The 16,322-nt window shown below is 41.8% G+C and overlaps 1 protein-coding gene across 5 annotated transcripts; it reads right to left on the bottom strand.

Annotated features, from left to right (window-relative positions):
- Position 1: 1 nt before the first annotated feature.
- On the bottom strand, positions 2 to 15,987 carry dync2i1 (dynein 2 intermediate chain 1). 5 transcript variants are annotated; one of them, XM_064941896.1, is made up of 23 exons: positions 15,849 to 15,987; positions 15,393 to 15,446; positions 14,584 to 15,298; positions 14,437 to 14,504; positions 13,912 to 14,154; positions 13,630 to 13,698; positions 9,366 to 9,437; positions 8,900 to 9,119; positions 8,548 to 8,650; positions 5,231 to 5,360; positions 4,834 to 4,945; positions 4,574 to 4,668; positions 4,321 to 4,450; positions 3,893 to 4,065; positions 3,456 to 3,618; positions 3,025 to 3,138; positions 2,706 to 2,767; positions 2,471 to 2,522; positions 2,315 to 2,378; positions 1,946 to 2,045; positions 1,562 to 1,693; positions 1,219 to 1,442; positions 2 to 846 (listed from the first exon to the last, which is right to left on the bottom strand). In XM_064941896.1, the coding sequence occupies exons 1-23, from the start codon at positions 15,861 to 15,863 to the stop codon at positions 675 to 677; spliced, it is 3,282 nt and encodes a 1,093-aa protein (XP_064797968.1). In that variant the 5' UTR covers positions 15,864 to 15,987; the 3' UTR covers positions 2 to 674. The 5 variants fall into 5 exon arrangements, with proteins under 5 accessions (XP_064797968.1, XP_064797970.1, XP_064797969.1 ...); XM_064941899.1 differs by lacking the exon at positions 2 to 846 and adding an exon at positions 985 to 1,119; XM_064941898.1 differs by lacking the exon at positions 13,630 to 13,698.
- Positions 15,988 to 16,322: the final 335 nt, after the last annotated feature.

The raw sequence follows: 16,322 nt of genomic DNA, 5'->3' as shown, positions 1-16,322 counted from the left end.
ATACAGAGAAATACTTTATTTAATGAAGTAACAAAAATCTTGAAAAATGATAGTTCTCTCATAGAGAAAATACTGTTATTAACATCACATCAATAAAATGAAAAGTAGCATCTATACATTCATCATGTTGCTTAGCCCTGAATGTTTGGTATCACACTGAGTAATTTGGATGGGAAGAAAACACCAAGTCCATTTTTTTCTTTTCTATAAAACACACAGAACAGACATTGTCAGTATGCAAATGCAAAAGTTGTTCATTTGTAAATAAGCACAAACAAAGCTATTTTTATTCCAATACTGTATTTCAATATCATGCCACTATGGCATCTACTGTATTTAGAATAACACATACACAAAATAACTGAATGTGGAATGTAATAGAAATAGATAGTCCATTTATATCTGCTTACATTCTGAAGTTGATCTCTTTACTGATCTAGAGATGACTGGGATTACCACTGTATGAACAAATTTGATCCAACACAGTGAGCCCCCTGGGTTGTATCCACTAGGAACCAAACGGAAGCAAACGGGGAGGGACTAACTGAATTTGTCTAATAAGAAACACTAGTGATATGTTATGACTCCCTATGACTCATTGCAAAAAGTTTCAGTAAAAAAAAAAAAAAATTTTAAACAGTTTGCACAAATGAATACACTCCTGACATATAACTTCAAAAGGCCTCCTGCATCATGATCTGTAGTTTCTCCAGGTCAGCAGATTCAGGCACTGTCAATCTCTTGCTGAAATACTGCATTTCTATCTTCCCCGACTGTGTTGCCAGTGATATTCCTGAATAGGTGTTCTGCTTTGCAGGGTCACCAAAGACAGCCATGGCTGTTACCCTGAGGAGAAAGAAACAGAAAGATGAATCAGGCACCATAAAAATGTATTATTGATGTAAGAATAAAAAATAAAAAAAACCTTCTCCCAATCACTAACTGGGGGATACATCACTCATATTCCATCTAGCTAAAATCCATTTATCTGCATTCTGCTTTTCATTAGTTATGCAGTATTTATACAAATGACACCTGCACTTTGTTGTTTCCATACTAATCCGTTGTTATTTGCACAGAACCCTCTGCATGCTTTCATTTTGTGTCTTGGGCCATCGTCTGACAAACATTGAAATACATAATTCAATAATTTTGTAATTGAGAGTTTTTTGTGTGTGTAAAAAAAAGGAAAAAAAAGTAAGAGTCATTATTAATTACCTGTCAGCATCAATCTTTTCAGTGATCACAGGCTCAAAGTCTTTCTCCAGCAAGTCCCATATGTGAAGGTAGGAGGCAGCATCCAGAACACAGAAGACTGTTGGCCTGGTCTGGGCCCACTGTACTGACACCACTGGCTGCCCTGCTGTACTGCTGGTCCATTCCATCAGAGGCTGCTCACTCAGAACTGTGTGTAGTCTGACACTGCCATCTCCACAGCCCACCTGGAACACAGAGAAGCACACACACAGATCATACGTAAAACATTCACATACACACGAGCATGCACAAACGCACACAACATGAATCTCAGATACATCAATCTCAACAGCACTGATCTCACCAGGAATATGGGTTCTCCGAAGGGAGAAAAGTCAATGGAGGCGACATCAACGGGTCTGAATCCAACCACCTGAGGCCTGTAGAACTTTGGAGGAGCCTTTAACCCGTGACTGGTCCCATGGTTCACAAGACCCTATGAACAACACACATTGCCCAATACATACCATATGACACAGTGTGACTTCTGTTTATTCTGTCCACATGATCCTGGACATACTGGATGGGATGGGTCTCAAATGGCACACTATTCCCTATACAGTGCACTACTTTTTTTTTTTTACAAGAATTTGAGACGCATCCACAACGTTGGTCATATCCAGGATGTCTAAAATGGCAAACAGTGAAACAGAGAGAGAAGATGATTCATTGATTTGATACTGCTCACCATATTTGTGCCAATGAAAAAATGGTTGGAATCAGAAGGCAGAAATTTTAACAGCAGTGTCTGTAACAGTGTTGTTTTCTTAGCGTCTCGCGTCAAAGACCTGGAGAGAGAGAGAGAAAGAGACAGACTGAAATAAATACCCAGTCGTATCAGTAGTTCACGAGATTCCAGGCAAAAAGACACGACACCAGCTGCACGTTAACAGATACATATTTGACCACTGAATCATATCAGTCTTGTCAGCTGACAACAACAACAACTTTCCGTGCGACATGTAAAAACAAGCTTGTTGTGTACCGCGGGGCCCACGTTGTGGTTATTTTTGGCCCACTGACTGGCAGTGATGAATTGAATATCTATCAGTCTCACCTCTCGCTGGTGGTGAGGACTGTGGAGCTGTGGAGCAGTTTCACTTTGCCCCCAGGCCGGAGCCCTGCAAGAGAAACAGCCAGGGTCAATTGAGTGGGAGAGAAAAAATAAACATTGAAAGTAATGGAGGAAACATGTTAAACGTGACTGACACACCCAGGTCTGTGTGCGAGCCGGCGTCGTTGGCTTTAGGGAGCTCCAGTACCACCTGTGGGACAGAGATGGTAACAACAGCATTGCAGAAGGACACTTCAATAATGATCCGTCTGTGCGGTTAGTAAACAGACCAAACCAAGAATTCAAAATGACTAGTTATACAGTTAGTGTATAAGCAGTTATAGTGGTGATGCAAAAGCATGGGGCGGCATTGTAGCATACTAAAGACACTTACCCATAGATTCAGAACCCCATTTTCATCAAGAGAAGCCAACTGGAATGACAATCCTGATGACTCTAAGTTTGAAATTAAAGGAAGACTTTAGCTCACCATAAATAAAACAAATGCTACTATGATTGTGTGTTTCTCATAGACCAATGTCTCAATTCTCTTTCCTTACTCCCAAAGTGTGCACTTGTTTATGGTGAAAACTCCAACTAGCCCCTGCCTGCACCAATCCAAGGCTTTTAGACTTGTGGAAAGTAGTAAACGAATGCACACTTCAGGAAAAAGAAGATATAATTGGGAGGCACACCAAGTCCAGTTGGAGTACCTTCGTCAGAAGCCAAAAGGGGAAGCTCTGGCCTCAGGCCCTCAGCCACGGTGGCAGGGACGGCCTCCACAGAGCTCACTGAGGACATGTGGCCCGACGCTGCCAGCACGGCATCTGATGACAGGGTGACAGAGGAGGTGACATTAACCTACTCAAAAACAGGAGATGACGCTCCTGGAAACTAGGAGTTGATGCGCATCTCTCTCAGTTCAAGAAGATATTCTTAGAGTACATATTAAAGAGTAGATTAAGTATTTGCATATGGGTGTCATCCAAATCAAAATGCCTGCCTTGATGTATATCGTACATGCAATACAATAATAAACAGAAAAGATGAGTAGTCCCGGCGCAAAAAAAACCTGAAACTTTTCATAAAAGCATGAAACTTAGAAGAAAAAAACAGCCAGAGGAAAAATCTTTTGATTGCTGACCTGTGGAGAAGGTTGGGTGGCGGAGAGTCCAGTCATTCTCCCCTATTCTTAAAGTGTAATGGGCACTGGCGTGCTCCCTCAAGTCCCACAAGACTACAGAACCCACAGACGTGCCCGCAAACACCAGCGTGGCTTTACCAGGGCTGAAGCAACAGCATTGCACCTGAAGGGTAAAATCAGATAGTTGTAGTCTTGTTTCCACTAATGCTGATGCCAACCAGAAACACATGGGTAGTGTAGCCCTTCAAACACATCATCGTTGATAACGCCCATCAAAATTCCAGTAAATGCCCTCAAATTCTCAGATTTCCCAGAAATCCTGGTTGCGGTTCCCTGCTTATTCCGGGAATCTTCCAAAAAGGGATTTCTGGAAAACCTGGGAATTTTGGGAATCCCCATCTAAAACGCCTCTCTGAGTTGCAGTGGTTTAGTGGCACCTCGGACTCGTAGACAAGAATCTTCTGTGGGCGGGAGGGCTCCCAGATGTTCCAGATACAGATGATGGTCTTGCTGTCGAGCCGCACGGCGCTGGGCTTGGCTGATGGGTTGTGCACGGACAGCATGGTCTGCCTCTGCACCTGGGAGAATTGAACCAGGCTGATCTGACGACCTGCAAGCAGGGAAAACAACAGGACCGAGACAAACTAGCTCATATACAAACATGGCAAAAATAGCATTGGTTGTTATGGGTGCTGCCTTTGGGAACACGGGCCAGACCTTCAGTTCAGGACAGTGGCAAGACCCAAGTTGCTGAATGATAGTGCATGGCATGAGCTAATTAGGGACTGTTCTACACTGCAATGACAGCAATGTGAATGGCTGAACACAAAGTACGAACATTATAACTGGGTGTCAGGTAACTTGCCATATAGAAATGGAAGCTTGGTATTGAGCTGTAAACACCCGTCGCTGAAAGAGAGAGTGTCTGCTTGAGTCCTCAGCTTCTTCAGTGATTGCTTCTCAGCCCTATCCTCTTCCAACAGTACCGCAACCACCTAATAACAGCAAAACAGAGAGCACAAAGCACTAGTAACGGCAAGAAGAGGGAAAATTTGCAATATAGCGACGACAAAAAGGTTACTTTGATTCTGAGAAAAATGTAGCATCATAGGCTATACCTGTGAAGCTGAGCGCAGAAATGTTGCTAGGCGCTGTGAATCGATGCTCAGTTTGGTCACAGATTCATCAGACGCCTCGTGGGAAAGTTTAGGACCTGTTGCAACGTGGGAATAAAACACATTCCAAATGGCAAAACATTCCCAACATAGTGCACTACTTGCTCTGGTCAACCGTAGTTGCCCTATAAAGGGAGTAGGGTGCTATTTTGGATGTAGTCATAGATTTGATAGAATACAGATCACAGTGCACGTTTCCTCACCTCCACAGCCTACGTTCCTCTCCGCAGGATGCTGTGTCCACTTCTCGCTCTTCTCGATCTCCTCCGTTTGAATGTCGCGATCAGTATTGTCCTCGTTGCACTGGACGTAAGCCTGGAAAGTGAGGATGCATTGAGTTGGGTTTATCACTTAGATATGAATAAAAAGACAAGCAAGCTTACTGCCACAATGATGTCATTAACGAGCAGACCAGGATTCAGATACTATTTGAAATCTTTTACGGTAGCCTGTCTGGAGTACCAGACGGGTGGCGTTTGCACTATTTTGAAACTATTCTATTGGTTCCTTTGCGCCAGGCAAGCTCAATGAAGCCCAAATAAAGTATTTGAAATGATTTTGAATAGTATTTGTACCCAGGTCTGTTAAGCATAGACAAACCTGTTTTGTGTTTGTTGTTCCAAAGTTTTTGATGTACATGTCATATTCATTGACAGGGGGCAGATCCAGGAGGGAGAAGGTGATGGAGTAGTCCAGGTCGATCAGGCGAAGCAGCTCTGTACTGCGTTTCCTGGGGTGGGCCCATATCACATACACAGAGTAGGAGATATTATATAGTAGGTTTAGGAACCACAACAGCTATCTCACTCTCCAACCAAGGCGAATGAATTGAGGAGCAAATTGAAATTAAGGGGAAATTCAGCAACTCTTGGCGGATAGTGGAAGTTGATAAAAGTGCTTCTTTAACAATAAAGAACAAATATAGCTGCGATCAGCAACGAACGGGGTTCACAGGATGACAAAAAGGACACAAGATCAGTTGGGTAACAAAGCAAGCACTCCATCCTGTAGGAGCCTTTATGTGCAATCAGTGAAAGCATTACTATGTTTATCTCTCAATATCACATTGATGACGCAAGTGAAGTTTAGTCTAGTGCTGTAGGTTGGTCATCTTTCAATGCAGCAGGTAGTCATTATTAAAAGTCATTACTTCATGTATTGAGTTTATTTACCAATTCTCGGGTCAAATCTTTTTGTGTAAATGGTTTAAATCTCAGTTGCTACACTCGACACTAGCATAACAAAATACCGCAATACACCCTCACAGCTGTAATACGCTGAATAAAATATCCACTTTTCACTACGTTCAGACCACATAATAGGGCAACAATATGCAATTATACAGATACACTAATCACAATATTTCACATTGTTTGTCCAGATCATTTAAATCTAACATTCATTTGCATGAAACAAAGTCCACTTGATCAATATTTATTGCTCTAGTATCCTGTGTTGCCACTGGTGCCAATGACATCTATAGTGCCACTAACTGGTCTGGTGCAGCCATCTAAGGTTGAAGTGGCTTTATATTCACACAGTTTCTAAAGGACATATACATAAGCTGTGCATACCATATTTCATGGCCCCTTGTCCATCTGTTCAGTTCTTATAGCCCTGGTGTGACATAGTGCCATCTAGCGGTGTACTGTGGCCGACATAGAATGCGGAAACTAATCCTTCTCTAATTCATTAGAGGCTAATTCATTGAGTCTATATACCAACTCTGGAGTCAATCTGACACATGGTTCGTGAGGAGAAGATGAACACAGTTGATTTTGATCATTAGTGTTAAATATGCAAAGATTTATTTTATTATATAGTTTCCTTGTTCTTGCGGTTAATCTTATGGACGTCCAAATTGATAGGCCATTGTGGAGTTTGATTTACAGTGGTTTAATGGACACCTAGGATTTATGATATAACTCCGCCATTTTTTCGCCAATCCCTTAGCTTAATATACATTTTTTTAAAATGCAACCCTACCATGTAAAAAAGGTTATGTAATCAAAGGTCAATGTTTACTTTTTTTTTTTTTTTAAATAAGTCTGACAGTACTTTTGACAGTAATTCAATTAGAAGAAATTATGGTTTGACGTGACTAAAATGCATCAGAAAGGTAATAGGAAGTTCAGAAGATCACCAGGCAATAATTTTGTATGATATTCTGTGTAGAAAATATCATTATTGATGATGTTCTTTTCCCCCCCAGTCTAATTTAGTGCCTTCTGTTCTAATTACTCTGTTCTAAAGCCTGCTAGGCTTTAGGGAGACAGAAGACACATACCCGAGAGTCTTATCTTTCAGTGACGAGGTCATAATATGTTGTAGCTTAAACTGTTCAAAAGATTGAGCCACATTTGTAGGAAGAAAACAGAAACCACAACTGTTTTTTAAAATTTGATTTCAGATTCTCTCTCAACTTAATTTTCAAATCAGACGACCCCACATGGGGTCGTGTCCAATGTTCCCTCTGATATTTTTCTGCTGATCGCAAACCTGAACCTTGTGAAATCTCTGTGCAACTTCCGAGACGCGTTTACTGTGAACACTGAGGCAGTACGGCTTTAATTGATTGTTTTAACAGTGGCCAATCAGGCTCTACTGTGGCTATTTGATCATAATGTAGGCCTACCATGAAAAACAATAATGAAAATGCATCACATAACATTTTAACATGGAAATAGCAGTTCTATCGTTCGGCCTACAGTAGCAGCCAATGTGTGGTGTTCATTCCATGAGACTTTTGAAAAAAAAACACGCAGGGACAAGGAGGTGACTGAACGTTTTGTTTTGTTGTGTTGTTTGATGCAAGAAACCACTTTACAAAATAAAATGCATTTATTATTCCCATACAATTATTACAGAAAATCAGAAAAATTATTCTACCCTCTGCCTATCAGGTACTTAGCTTATTCAAGCCGGTCTCAAAATACACAACTGCCCCTTTAAGACATAAAAGAAAGCGCGTTACCTGATTCCCTTTTCAAAGATGGCTAGATGCATGTACACGTTTTGTGCTCTTGTAGGAAGGAATCACTCGCACATTGCTGACTACAAATTAGCTATAACTTGACTAATAACTCACGAACTAGCAAAGAATATAAACAAATGTGCACACGTGGCTATCCGCAGCTCAAGCTTTGATCTCAAAACAAGCGCTAATAATCCAGCTCATAGTGAATGGCACAAATCCATATATGGCAACGGTCTATTTGCATATAGGCCTACTGCAGCTCTGATTGGTTATGGCGCACCGGTATGTGTCGAGTATGGGCCTGAGTCGTGCCTGTCAATGCAATAGAATCCTACTCCAATGCGCTCTCTTGCATAGTTCGTTTTGCATACTAAGTCTTGCATAGTTAGTTTTGTTTCGGGATGTTGCATTGAAAGTGGCTAATATTGCGTTGACTCGATCACAATTCCCACAGTAAAGGGAAATGTTGATAGTGTTAACTAATGGGAGCTGCGTGCCAGTGTACAGTTTAGAAGGAACATTGGTTGTGAACCTTGGCTTTCAAGTTTCTAGGTCAAACTGGGGTGACGGACATAAGGGTTTAAGTGAGACTGCTTATAACAGTGCCACCTATAGGCCAATCGGTGCCATTATTTTTGATGAAGTTACTCATATCCTGTCGTTTCTGTGTGGCAAATAATTGAGATATTTGACCATGTAAAGTGGGAATAAATCTATCAATTCAGAGAATAACAATAGGTTTCAAAGCTTCACTGTGAACCCCTAATAAACAATAAAAAAAAACTTATTGTAAACTTCCACTGTCCTCCAAGCGTTGCTGAATTTACTTTTCACATCAGTTGACTCACAGGGTTTACAGTAGGGCTCTGAATCTATCAATTTTAACCACATTTCCCTCTCAAAAATATATCACACTCACAGTTAGTTCCATTAAACTTACTTCTGTTTGCTGGCAACCTTTTTGCTGACCTCACGATGCTTCGCAGCGACAAAGTCCATGAACCTCCCGTGCTGTGAAACTTTACTTTGAGGCGTTTCAGAATCTATGGCCAAGAAATGTTTCCGTTATTCAAACAGGCTTCGTACAATTTGTCCTAAAAGACAGTCCTAAATAATAAAAACAAGTCTTTATTTTTCATACCAGGGTCGTATCAACCAAACGGGCTGAAACGTGGAGCGACCTACCAGAATGATCCAATAAGAAACAGTATTTTTTGGTTTTCCATTCGAAAACGTTTTGCTATGGTACGCACTGTTGATTACGACCGAGTAGTGTTGAGCATTTACCATACCTCTTGACCTTTTGGGTCTGTCGTCCTCCTCTGTGCTTAGCCTGGGCTGGGCAGAGCCCACTCTCTCGTTCTCCTCATCCATGGCTCTCTGAATGGCCTCGATCTCCTCCCTCCTCTGTGAACTAATTTCCTCCCTCGCTTCTCTCTCTTCATGGCTGCGTGTCTGCTTTTCATCCTCTCCCTCGCTGTCATCCACATCCTCAAAATCCTCCTCATAATCCTTTGGAGATTATTATTATTTTTTTTAAAGTTGCTCTTATAATGGTGTTGTAACAACTAGTAACACGTGTAACTACCATCTACCATTGCTGATTGTCAGTGCCTGAATACATTTAATCACTCACCATTTTCTGGAAAAGCAATCCATTTAAAGCATGCGTGATATATAATGAAACAAAAGAGAACAACTGAAATACAAATGAGTTACTAAGAAAATTCACCCTCTATAGGCTTTGACTCTTCTCACCTCAAAGTCCTCTTCATAGTCCTGAGCTTCATCATAGCCACGGTCCTCAGCCGGGGCCTCCGCGATTTCCACCTACAGATGCAGTTCATTTCAGATGCAATTATTCTCAGATGCAATTCATTTCAATCAATAGCTTGTATTTAACATATCTAACTTCATGCGAGACCTGCGGTGCATTCAGATTGGTTCAACATTTGCTAAGTTGCGGTTTGTACTTAATGACACGTTTCCCAAAACGGTGTTGACCGTTCGTCCTTTGAGGTACGTTTGCTCTTTTGGTGGGTGTGGCCTGATCAATATGGGTGTGACCATTTGAAATCACAAAACTTGTGCAGCACACCATACATAATCACCCTCTGAGCCACCATAATCGCAACGTTCTTCAAATGAACGCACCCCTATTAGTTAAATACATAGACAAATATACAGAGCATTTACAGAAATAGTATATCCATGTGAATGTTGCCATGCAACAAGCTGGAGCATGGGTGCATTCAGAAAGTATTCAGACCCCTTGACTGTTTCCACATGTCGTTACGTTACAGCCTTATTATAAAACTGATAATAACATTTTTTTACCCCCAACAATCTACACACAATACCCCATAATGACATAATATTTTCTTTTTGCAAATGTATTAAAAATAAATAATAAATAAAAATCAGAAATACCTTATTATGAGACTCTAAATTGAGCTCAGGTGCATCCTGTTTCCATGAATCATCCTTGAGATGTTTCAACAACTTGGAGTCCACCTGTGGTAAATCCAGTTGATTGGACATGATTTGGAAAGGCACAAACCGGTCTATATAAGGTCCCACAGTTGACACTACATGTCAAAGCAAAAACCAAGCCATGAATTCGAAGGAATTGTCCGTAGTGCTCCGAGACAGGATTGTGTCGAGGCACAGACCTGGGAAAGGGTACCAAAACATTTCTGCAGCATTGAAGGTCCCCAAGAACATAGTGACCTCCATAATATTTTTAATTGAACCTTTGTTTAACTAGGCAAGTCAGTTAAGAACAAATTCTTATTTACAATGACGGCCTACCCTGGCCAAACCCGGACGACGCTGGGCCAATTATGCGCCGCCCTATGGGACTCCCAATCACGGCCGGATGTGAAACAACCTGGAATCAAACTAGGGACTGTAGTGACGCCTCTGGCACTAAGATGCAGTGCCTTAGACCGCTGCGCCACTCAGGAGCCCACTTGGATTATTAAACGGGAGAAATTTGGAACCACCTAGACTCTTCCTAGAGCTGGCCACTCGGCCAAACTGAGCAATTAGGGGAGAAAGGCCTTGGTCAGGGAAGTGGCCAAGAACCCGATGGTCACTCTGACAGAGCTCCAGAGTTCCTCTGTGGAGATGGGAGAACCTTCAAGAAGGACAACCATCTCTGCAGCACTCCACCAATCAGGTCTTTATGGTAGAGTGGCCAGACAGAAGCCACTCCTCAGTAAAAGGAAAATGACAGCCCGCTTGGAGTTTGCCAAAAGGCACTTAAAGGACTCTGACCAAGAGAAACAAGATTCTCTGGTCTGATGAAACAAAGATTGAACGCTTTGGCCTGAATGCCAAGTGTCACGTCTGGAGGAAACCTGGCACCATCCCTACGGTGAAGCATGGTGGTGACAGCATCATGCTGTGGGGATGTTTTTCAGTGGCAGAGAGTCTAGTCAGGATCTAGGGAAAGATGAACCGAGAAAAGTACAGAGAGATCCTTGATGAAAACCTGCTCCAGAGCACTCAGGACCTCAGACTGGGGCGAAGGTTCACCTTCCAACAAGACATCGACCCTAAGCACACAGCAAAGACAACGCAGGAATGGTTTTAGGACAAGTCTCTGAATGTCCTTGAGTAGCCCAGCCAGAGACCGGACTTGAACCCGATCGGACATCTATGGAAAGACCAGAAAATAGCTGTGCAGCGACGCTCCCCACCCTAGCGGACAGAGCTTGAGAGGATCTGCAGAGAAGAATGGGAAAAACTCCCCAATTACAGATGTACCAAGCGTGTAGCGTCATATCCAAGAAGACTCGAGGCTGTAATCGCTGCCAAAGGTGCTTCAACAAAGTACTGAGTAAAGGGTCGGAATACTTATGTAAATGTCCTATTCCAGGTTTACATATTTTATAAATGTGCAAAAATGTATAAAAAACAGTGTTTGCTTTATGGGATATTGTGTGTAGATTTGAGAAAAAATATATATTTCATCCATTTTAGAATAAGGCTGTAGCTTGTAAGTCAAGGGATCTGAATACTTTCCAAATGCACTGCATGTGAAGGCAAGCAAAGCAATGAAGCCATCAACAAAAGGTGCCACTGCAAACATTTGCCAATAATGAAAGAGAAATATCAGAACAGGTTGGATAATACTGTGGGGCCATGTTAACATAAACAAGCATTTAAAAGTTAAATGAGTTCTCACACACCAAATGCATATCAGCCAATGAAAAGCGGCGATATACATGTATGTGACGCTAAATCGTAGCTGGTCCAATCAGATAACACGTTAGCCTTATTCTAACCTCAACAGGTGGTACTGATTATAACCTGGCACAACTTCTTTAGCCTATGAAAGATCTTAATATATCTTTATATCCACCAACCAATGGCATTTCTTAAAATAGAAACGCCAGAAACAAAATTGTAGACCTGCACCAGGCTGGGAAGACTGAATCTGTAATAGGTAAGCAGCTTGGTTTGAAGAAATCAACTGTGGGAGCAATTATTAGGAAATGGAAGACATACAAGACCACTGATAATCTTCCTCGATCTGGGGCTCCACGCAAGATCTCACCTAGAGAGATCAAAGTGTTCAAAGTGATCACAAGAACGGTGAGCAAAAATCCCAGAACCACAACGGGGGACCTAGTGAATGACCTGCAGAGAGCTGGGACCAAAGTAACAAAGCCTACCATCAGTAACACACTACGCCGCCAGGGACTCAAATCCTGCAGTGCCAGACGTGTCCCCCTGCTTAAGCCAGTACATGTCCAGGCCCATCTGAAGTTTGCTAGAGAGCATTTGGATGATCCAGAAGAAGATTGGGAGAATGTCATATGGTCAGATCAAACCAAAATAGCACTTTTTGGTAAAAACTCAACTCATCGTGTTTGGAGGACAAAGAATGCTGAGTTGCATCCAAAGTACACCATACCTACTGTGAAGCATGGGGGTGGAAACATAATGCTTTGGGGCTGTTTTTCTGCAAAGGGACCATGATGACTGATCCGTGGAAAGGAAAGAATGAATGGGGCCATGTATCGTGAGATTTTGAGTGAAAACCTCCTTCCATCAGCAAGGGCATTGAAGATGAAACGTGGCTGGGTCTTTCAGCATGACAATGATCCCAAACACACCGCCCAGGCAACGAAGGAGTGGTTTCGTAAGAAGCATTTCAAGGTCCTGGAGTGGCCTAGCCAGTCTCCAGATCTCAACCCCATAGAAAATATTTGGAGGGAGTTGAAAGCCCCAAAACATCACTGCTCTAGAGGAGATCTACATGGAGGAATGGGCCAAAATGCCAGCAACAGTGTGTGAAAACCTTGTGAAGACTACAGAAAACTTTTGACCTGTGTCATTGCCAACAAAAGGTATATAACAAAGTGTTGAGATAAACTTTTGTTATTGACCAAATACTTATTTTCCATAATTTGCAAATAAATTCATTAAAAATCCTACAATGTGATTTTCTGGATTTTTTTTCTCATTTTGTCTGTCATAGTTGAAGTGTACCTATGATGAAAATTACAGGCCTCTCTCATATTTTTAAGTGGGAGAACTTGCACAATTGGTGGCTGACTAAATACTTTTTTGCCCCACTGTATAATCATAATCAGTGCCACCTGCTGAAGTTACCATAGGGCTAACTTTTAACATGCTATCTGATAGGACGAGCTACAATTTAGCATTGGGTCATAAGCAAGTAAATCAACACTTTTCATTGGCTTATACGCATTCTGTGTGTGAGAACCCATTGAACTTTAAATGCTTGCTTATGTTCGCAAGTAATGACCCTGCATATCTATAGACAAGGCTTGTGAACTTATCTGATTTTAGATGCACTGAAACATACAAAATGCCTCAGTCAATTTTGACAGACCCCAATTCAAAATGCAACGCTCTTGGTCTGATTTGGGTGTGTGTTAAGCAGCTATGGTCCAAAACAAATAGCCATGCTCTATTCTCATGCTAGCAGAGGTATTGACGGTAGATAAGGCCATGAGAAAAACCCCATCATGAAAAGAAGTCTTACGGGCTCCTCTGTGTCACTTAATTGTTTCTGACTAGACCTCCACGCTGACTCAGATCGCATCACTACTTCCTGGCTCACACAGGGGAAACACACAGGAAAAAATAGTCATGAAAACACATATACTATATATGAGGAACATCTATTGAAAAGGGAGAGGGACTGTTTATCACTTGTTGTTTTCTCCATATTCCCTTTTCCTATATTATTTTTTATACTTGTTTTATGATGTAAACTGTGTTGTAAAATGCACTTTGAATAAACTATTGACTTTGTGACACTAACCTTAGTTTTAACAGGCCCTGTCTTATCCTTGTGAACTCTGAGGTCTGAGGATGATGATGATTTCTTGGCGCTGGTCCGTTCTGTGGGATCCCTCTCAGGACCTGCTACTTGTCTGTGCCTCCTCTCTCTATGTTTATCCCTCTTTCCCTCCCTCTCTCTGTCCGATCCCTTTAGTTCCCTGTGCACTCGCTCACTCTCCACTTCTCTGGATTCACCGTCATGTCTCCGACTTTCACCTGTATCCTGTAACAAAAATATACCCCAGGATGTGAGCCAGAGTGTAGGTTAAAGTTGTCCCTGGATTCTGCTCGTACATTTACATCTTGAATCAGTTTTACATTTTAACCACTAACGGTTAAGAAGGTTAGGATTGGGGGAGGTGATGCTGATCCTACATCTGTACCTAGGGGAAACTTCACCCCAGACTGTAAGCCAGCGGAACCAGTCAGACCATTGGGGTGTTGATACCTTACTTTTAATTTGGGGAATAAAGAACATGTTAATGACAATATTGAAGACGCTTACGTGTTGTGCTCTCTCTTTGTGTCTCCTTTCTCTCTCCTCCTTTTCTTTTCTATGTTGCTCCATGTATTCTGAAATAAAAATAAAAATGTATTGACATACGATGATTAGTGAGGTAGTAAGGTATATTTTTCACCTGGATAACTTTACCTCTTTCTTCCTTTTGTCCTGAATGTTCTTTGTCTGTGTGTCTTTCTTTTCTTTCCTTGTCTTTCTGCGATCTGTCCTTGTAGCGTTCACTCTCTTTCAGATACTCCCTCTCCTTATGTCTATCTCTCTTCTCACGATCATGCTCTCTATCCCTGTCTCTCCCTCCCTCCGCCCTCTCCTCATTTCTCTTTCTCTCTCTGTCAGACTTTCGCTCCCTGTCCCTTTCCCCTGTTTCACTCTCCTTGTTTTTCCCCTTCTCTTTATCCCTGTCGCTCTTCCTCAGCGCATCTCTTTCCCTCTCCCTTGTCCTCTCCGTATCCCTTTCTCTGGCCTTTACCCTCTCCCTATCCCTGTTTTCTTTTTCTTCTCTATCATGCATTTTGTCCCGACTGTCTCTGTCCCCATTCCTGTACTTAACATTCTCTGTGCCTTTAATAACCCTATCTTGCGCTCTGCTCCTTTCTTTGTCTCTCTCCTCCTTTTCGCCCATCCTGTCTCTCGAGCCGTCTTTCCTTCTGTCTTGATGCCTGTCCTTCTCTGTATCTCTGGGTTTTGTTCTCTCTCGGGTCCCATCTCTCTCTCTGTTCTTCTCTCTCTCCCTTCTGGCCTCCCTCTCTGGGTCTCTGTGGCGTCGCTCGACTGACTCCCCCGTCCTGTGTCTTCTCTCATCATCTCTCCTCCTGCTGCTGCTAGATTCTTCATCGTGTCCTCCACCCTGACAACAAGAGACATTATTCATTGCACATGATACAATCGAGACAAGCTTATCATAAAACATTTTGCTACACTTGTCACGTGACTGAATTTACCCTTATGTGCCTCCTAAGGTCATCTGATTTCCATGTATCTTCCTTTGTTATTTTCTAAATAATAGACAAGGAATACATCATTATTCTCACTAACAATAAGCACTGCAATAACCAAGACCGACTTTGCTGCAAAGAATATTGATGCATAGCTATAAATGTAGCTAGCTATGTTAGTTGATTGGTTATCAAACCAATTGATAACTAACGTTAACTAGTCTTGCATGTAGATTGTCCTCTAGCAATATAGATAGCTAACGTTACTAAGTTAGTTAGATAGCTAGCTAAAGCAGGTTATTCCTGGCTGGACTGGACGTTGGCGTTAGCTAGCTAGCAAGCTACTACTACTGTAGGGGTGAGATGTAGCTAGTTAGCTAAATTAGCTAGCCTAACGTTACCTATCTCTACATTTGTACGCATATATGTGTACAATTGTTATGTATTTAGTCACCATTTTACCTTATCTGTAGGCATGTTATCGCCTGTCTCTTCCTCATGAAATATTCAACTTATATCAGAAATAAAGATTACGAATTTGTGTTGACATTATTCAGCGCCTTGACCAGATTTCGATTGCGCAAGCGCACTTGACTGAAACTAAGGTGAGTGCGTCATGTTCTCTTGACAACAGGATTGTCAACCGATCGAAGAGCTCTCTGGACGCAAAGAACTTATCGCCATGGATACACAGTCCAAATATATCAATAGCAGATGCATCTATTTATCATGGCAAATCCAGACCCTGCTCGACAATGACTAAATTCCATTATATTGGCAAGTCTGTGTAAAGCCATGTAATCATCATAGAGATTAAAACAAATTAAATATATATATATATTTCAACAATAATTACAATATTACACATCAATACACCGTACCTTGCTAGTTGCTAATGCTACTTCCTGATGTTGAGTCCTCCTGTCAGGGGTAAAC

Source organism: Oncorhynchus masou, chromosome 28 (genome assembly GCF_036934945.1).
Source record: "Oncorhynchus masou masou isolate Uvic2021 chromosome 28, UVic_Omas_1.1, whole genome shotgun sequence".
In the NCBI taxonomy this organism is placed as follows: Eukaryota; Metazoa; Chordata; class Actinopteri; order Salmoniformes; family Salmonidae; genus Oncorhynchus; species Oncorhynchus masou.
This window is presented reverse-complemented; position numbering and strand designations above follow the sequence as displayed.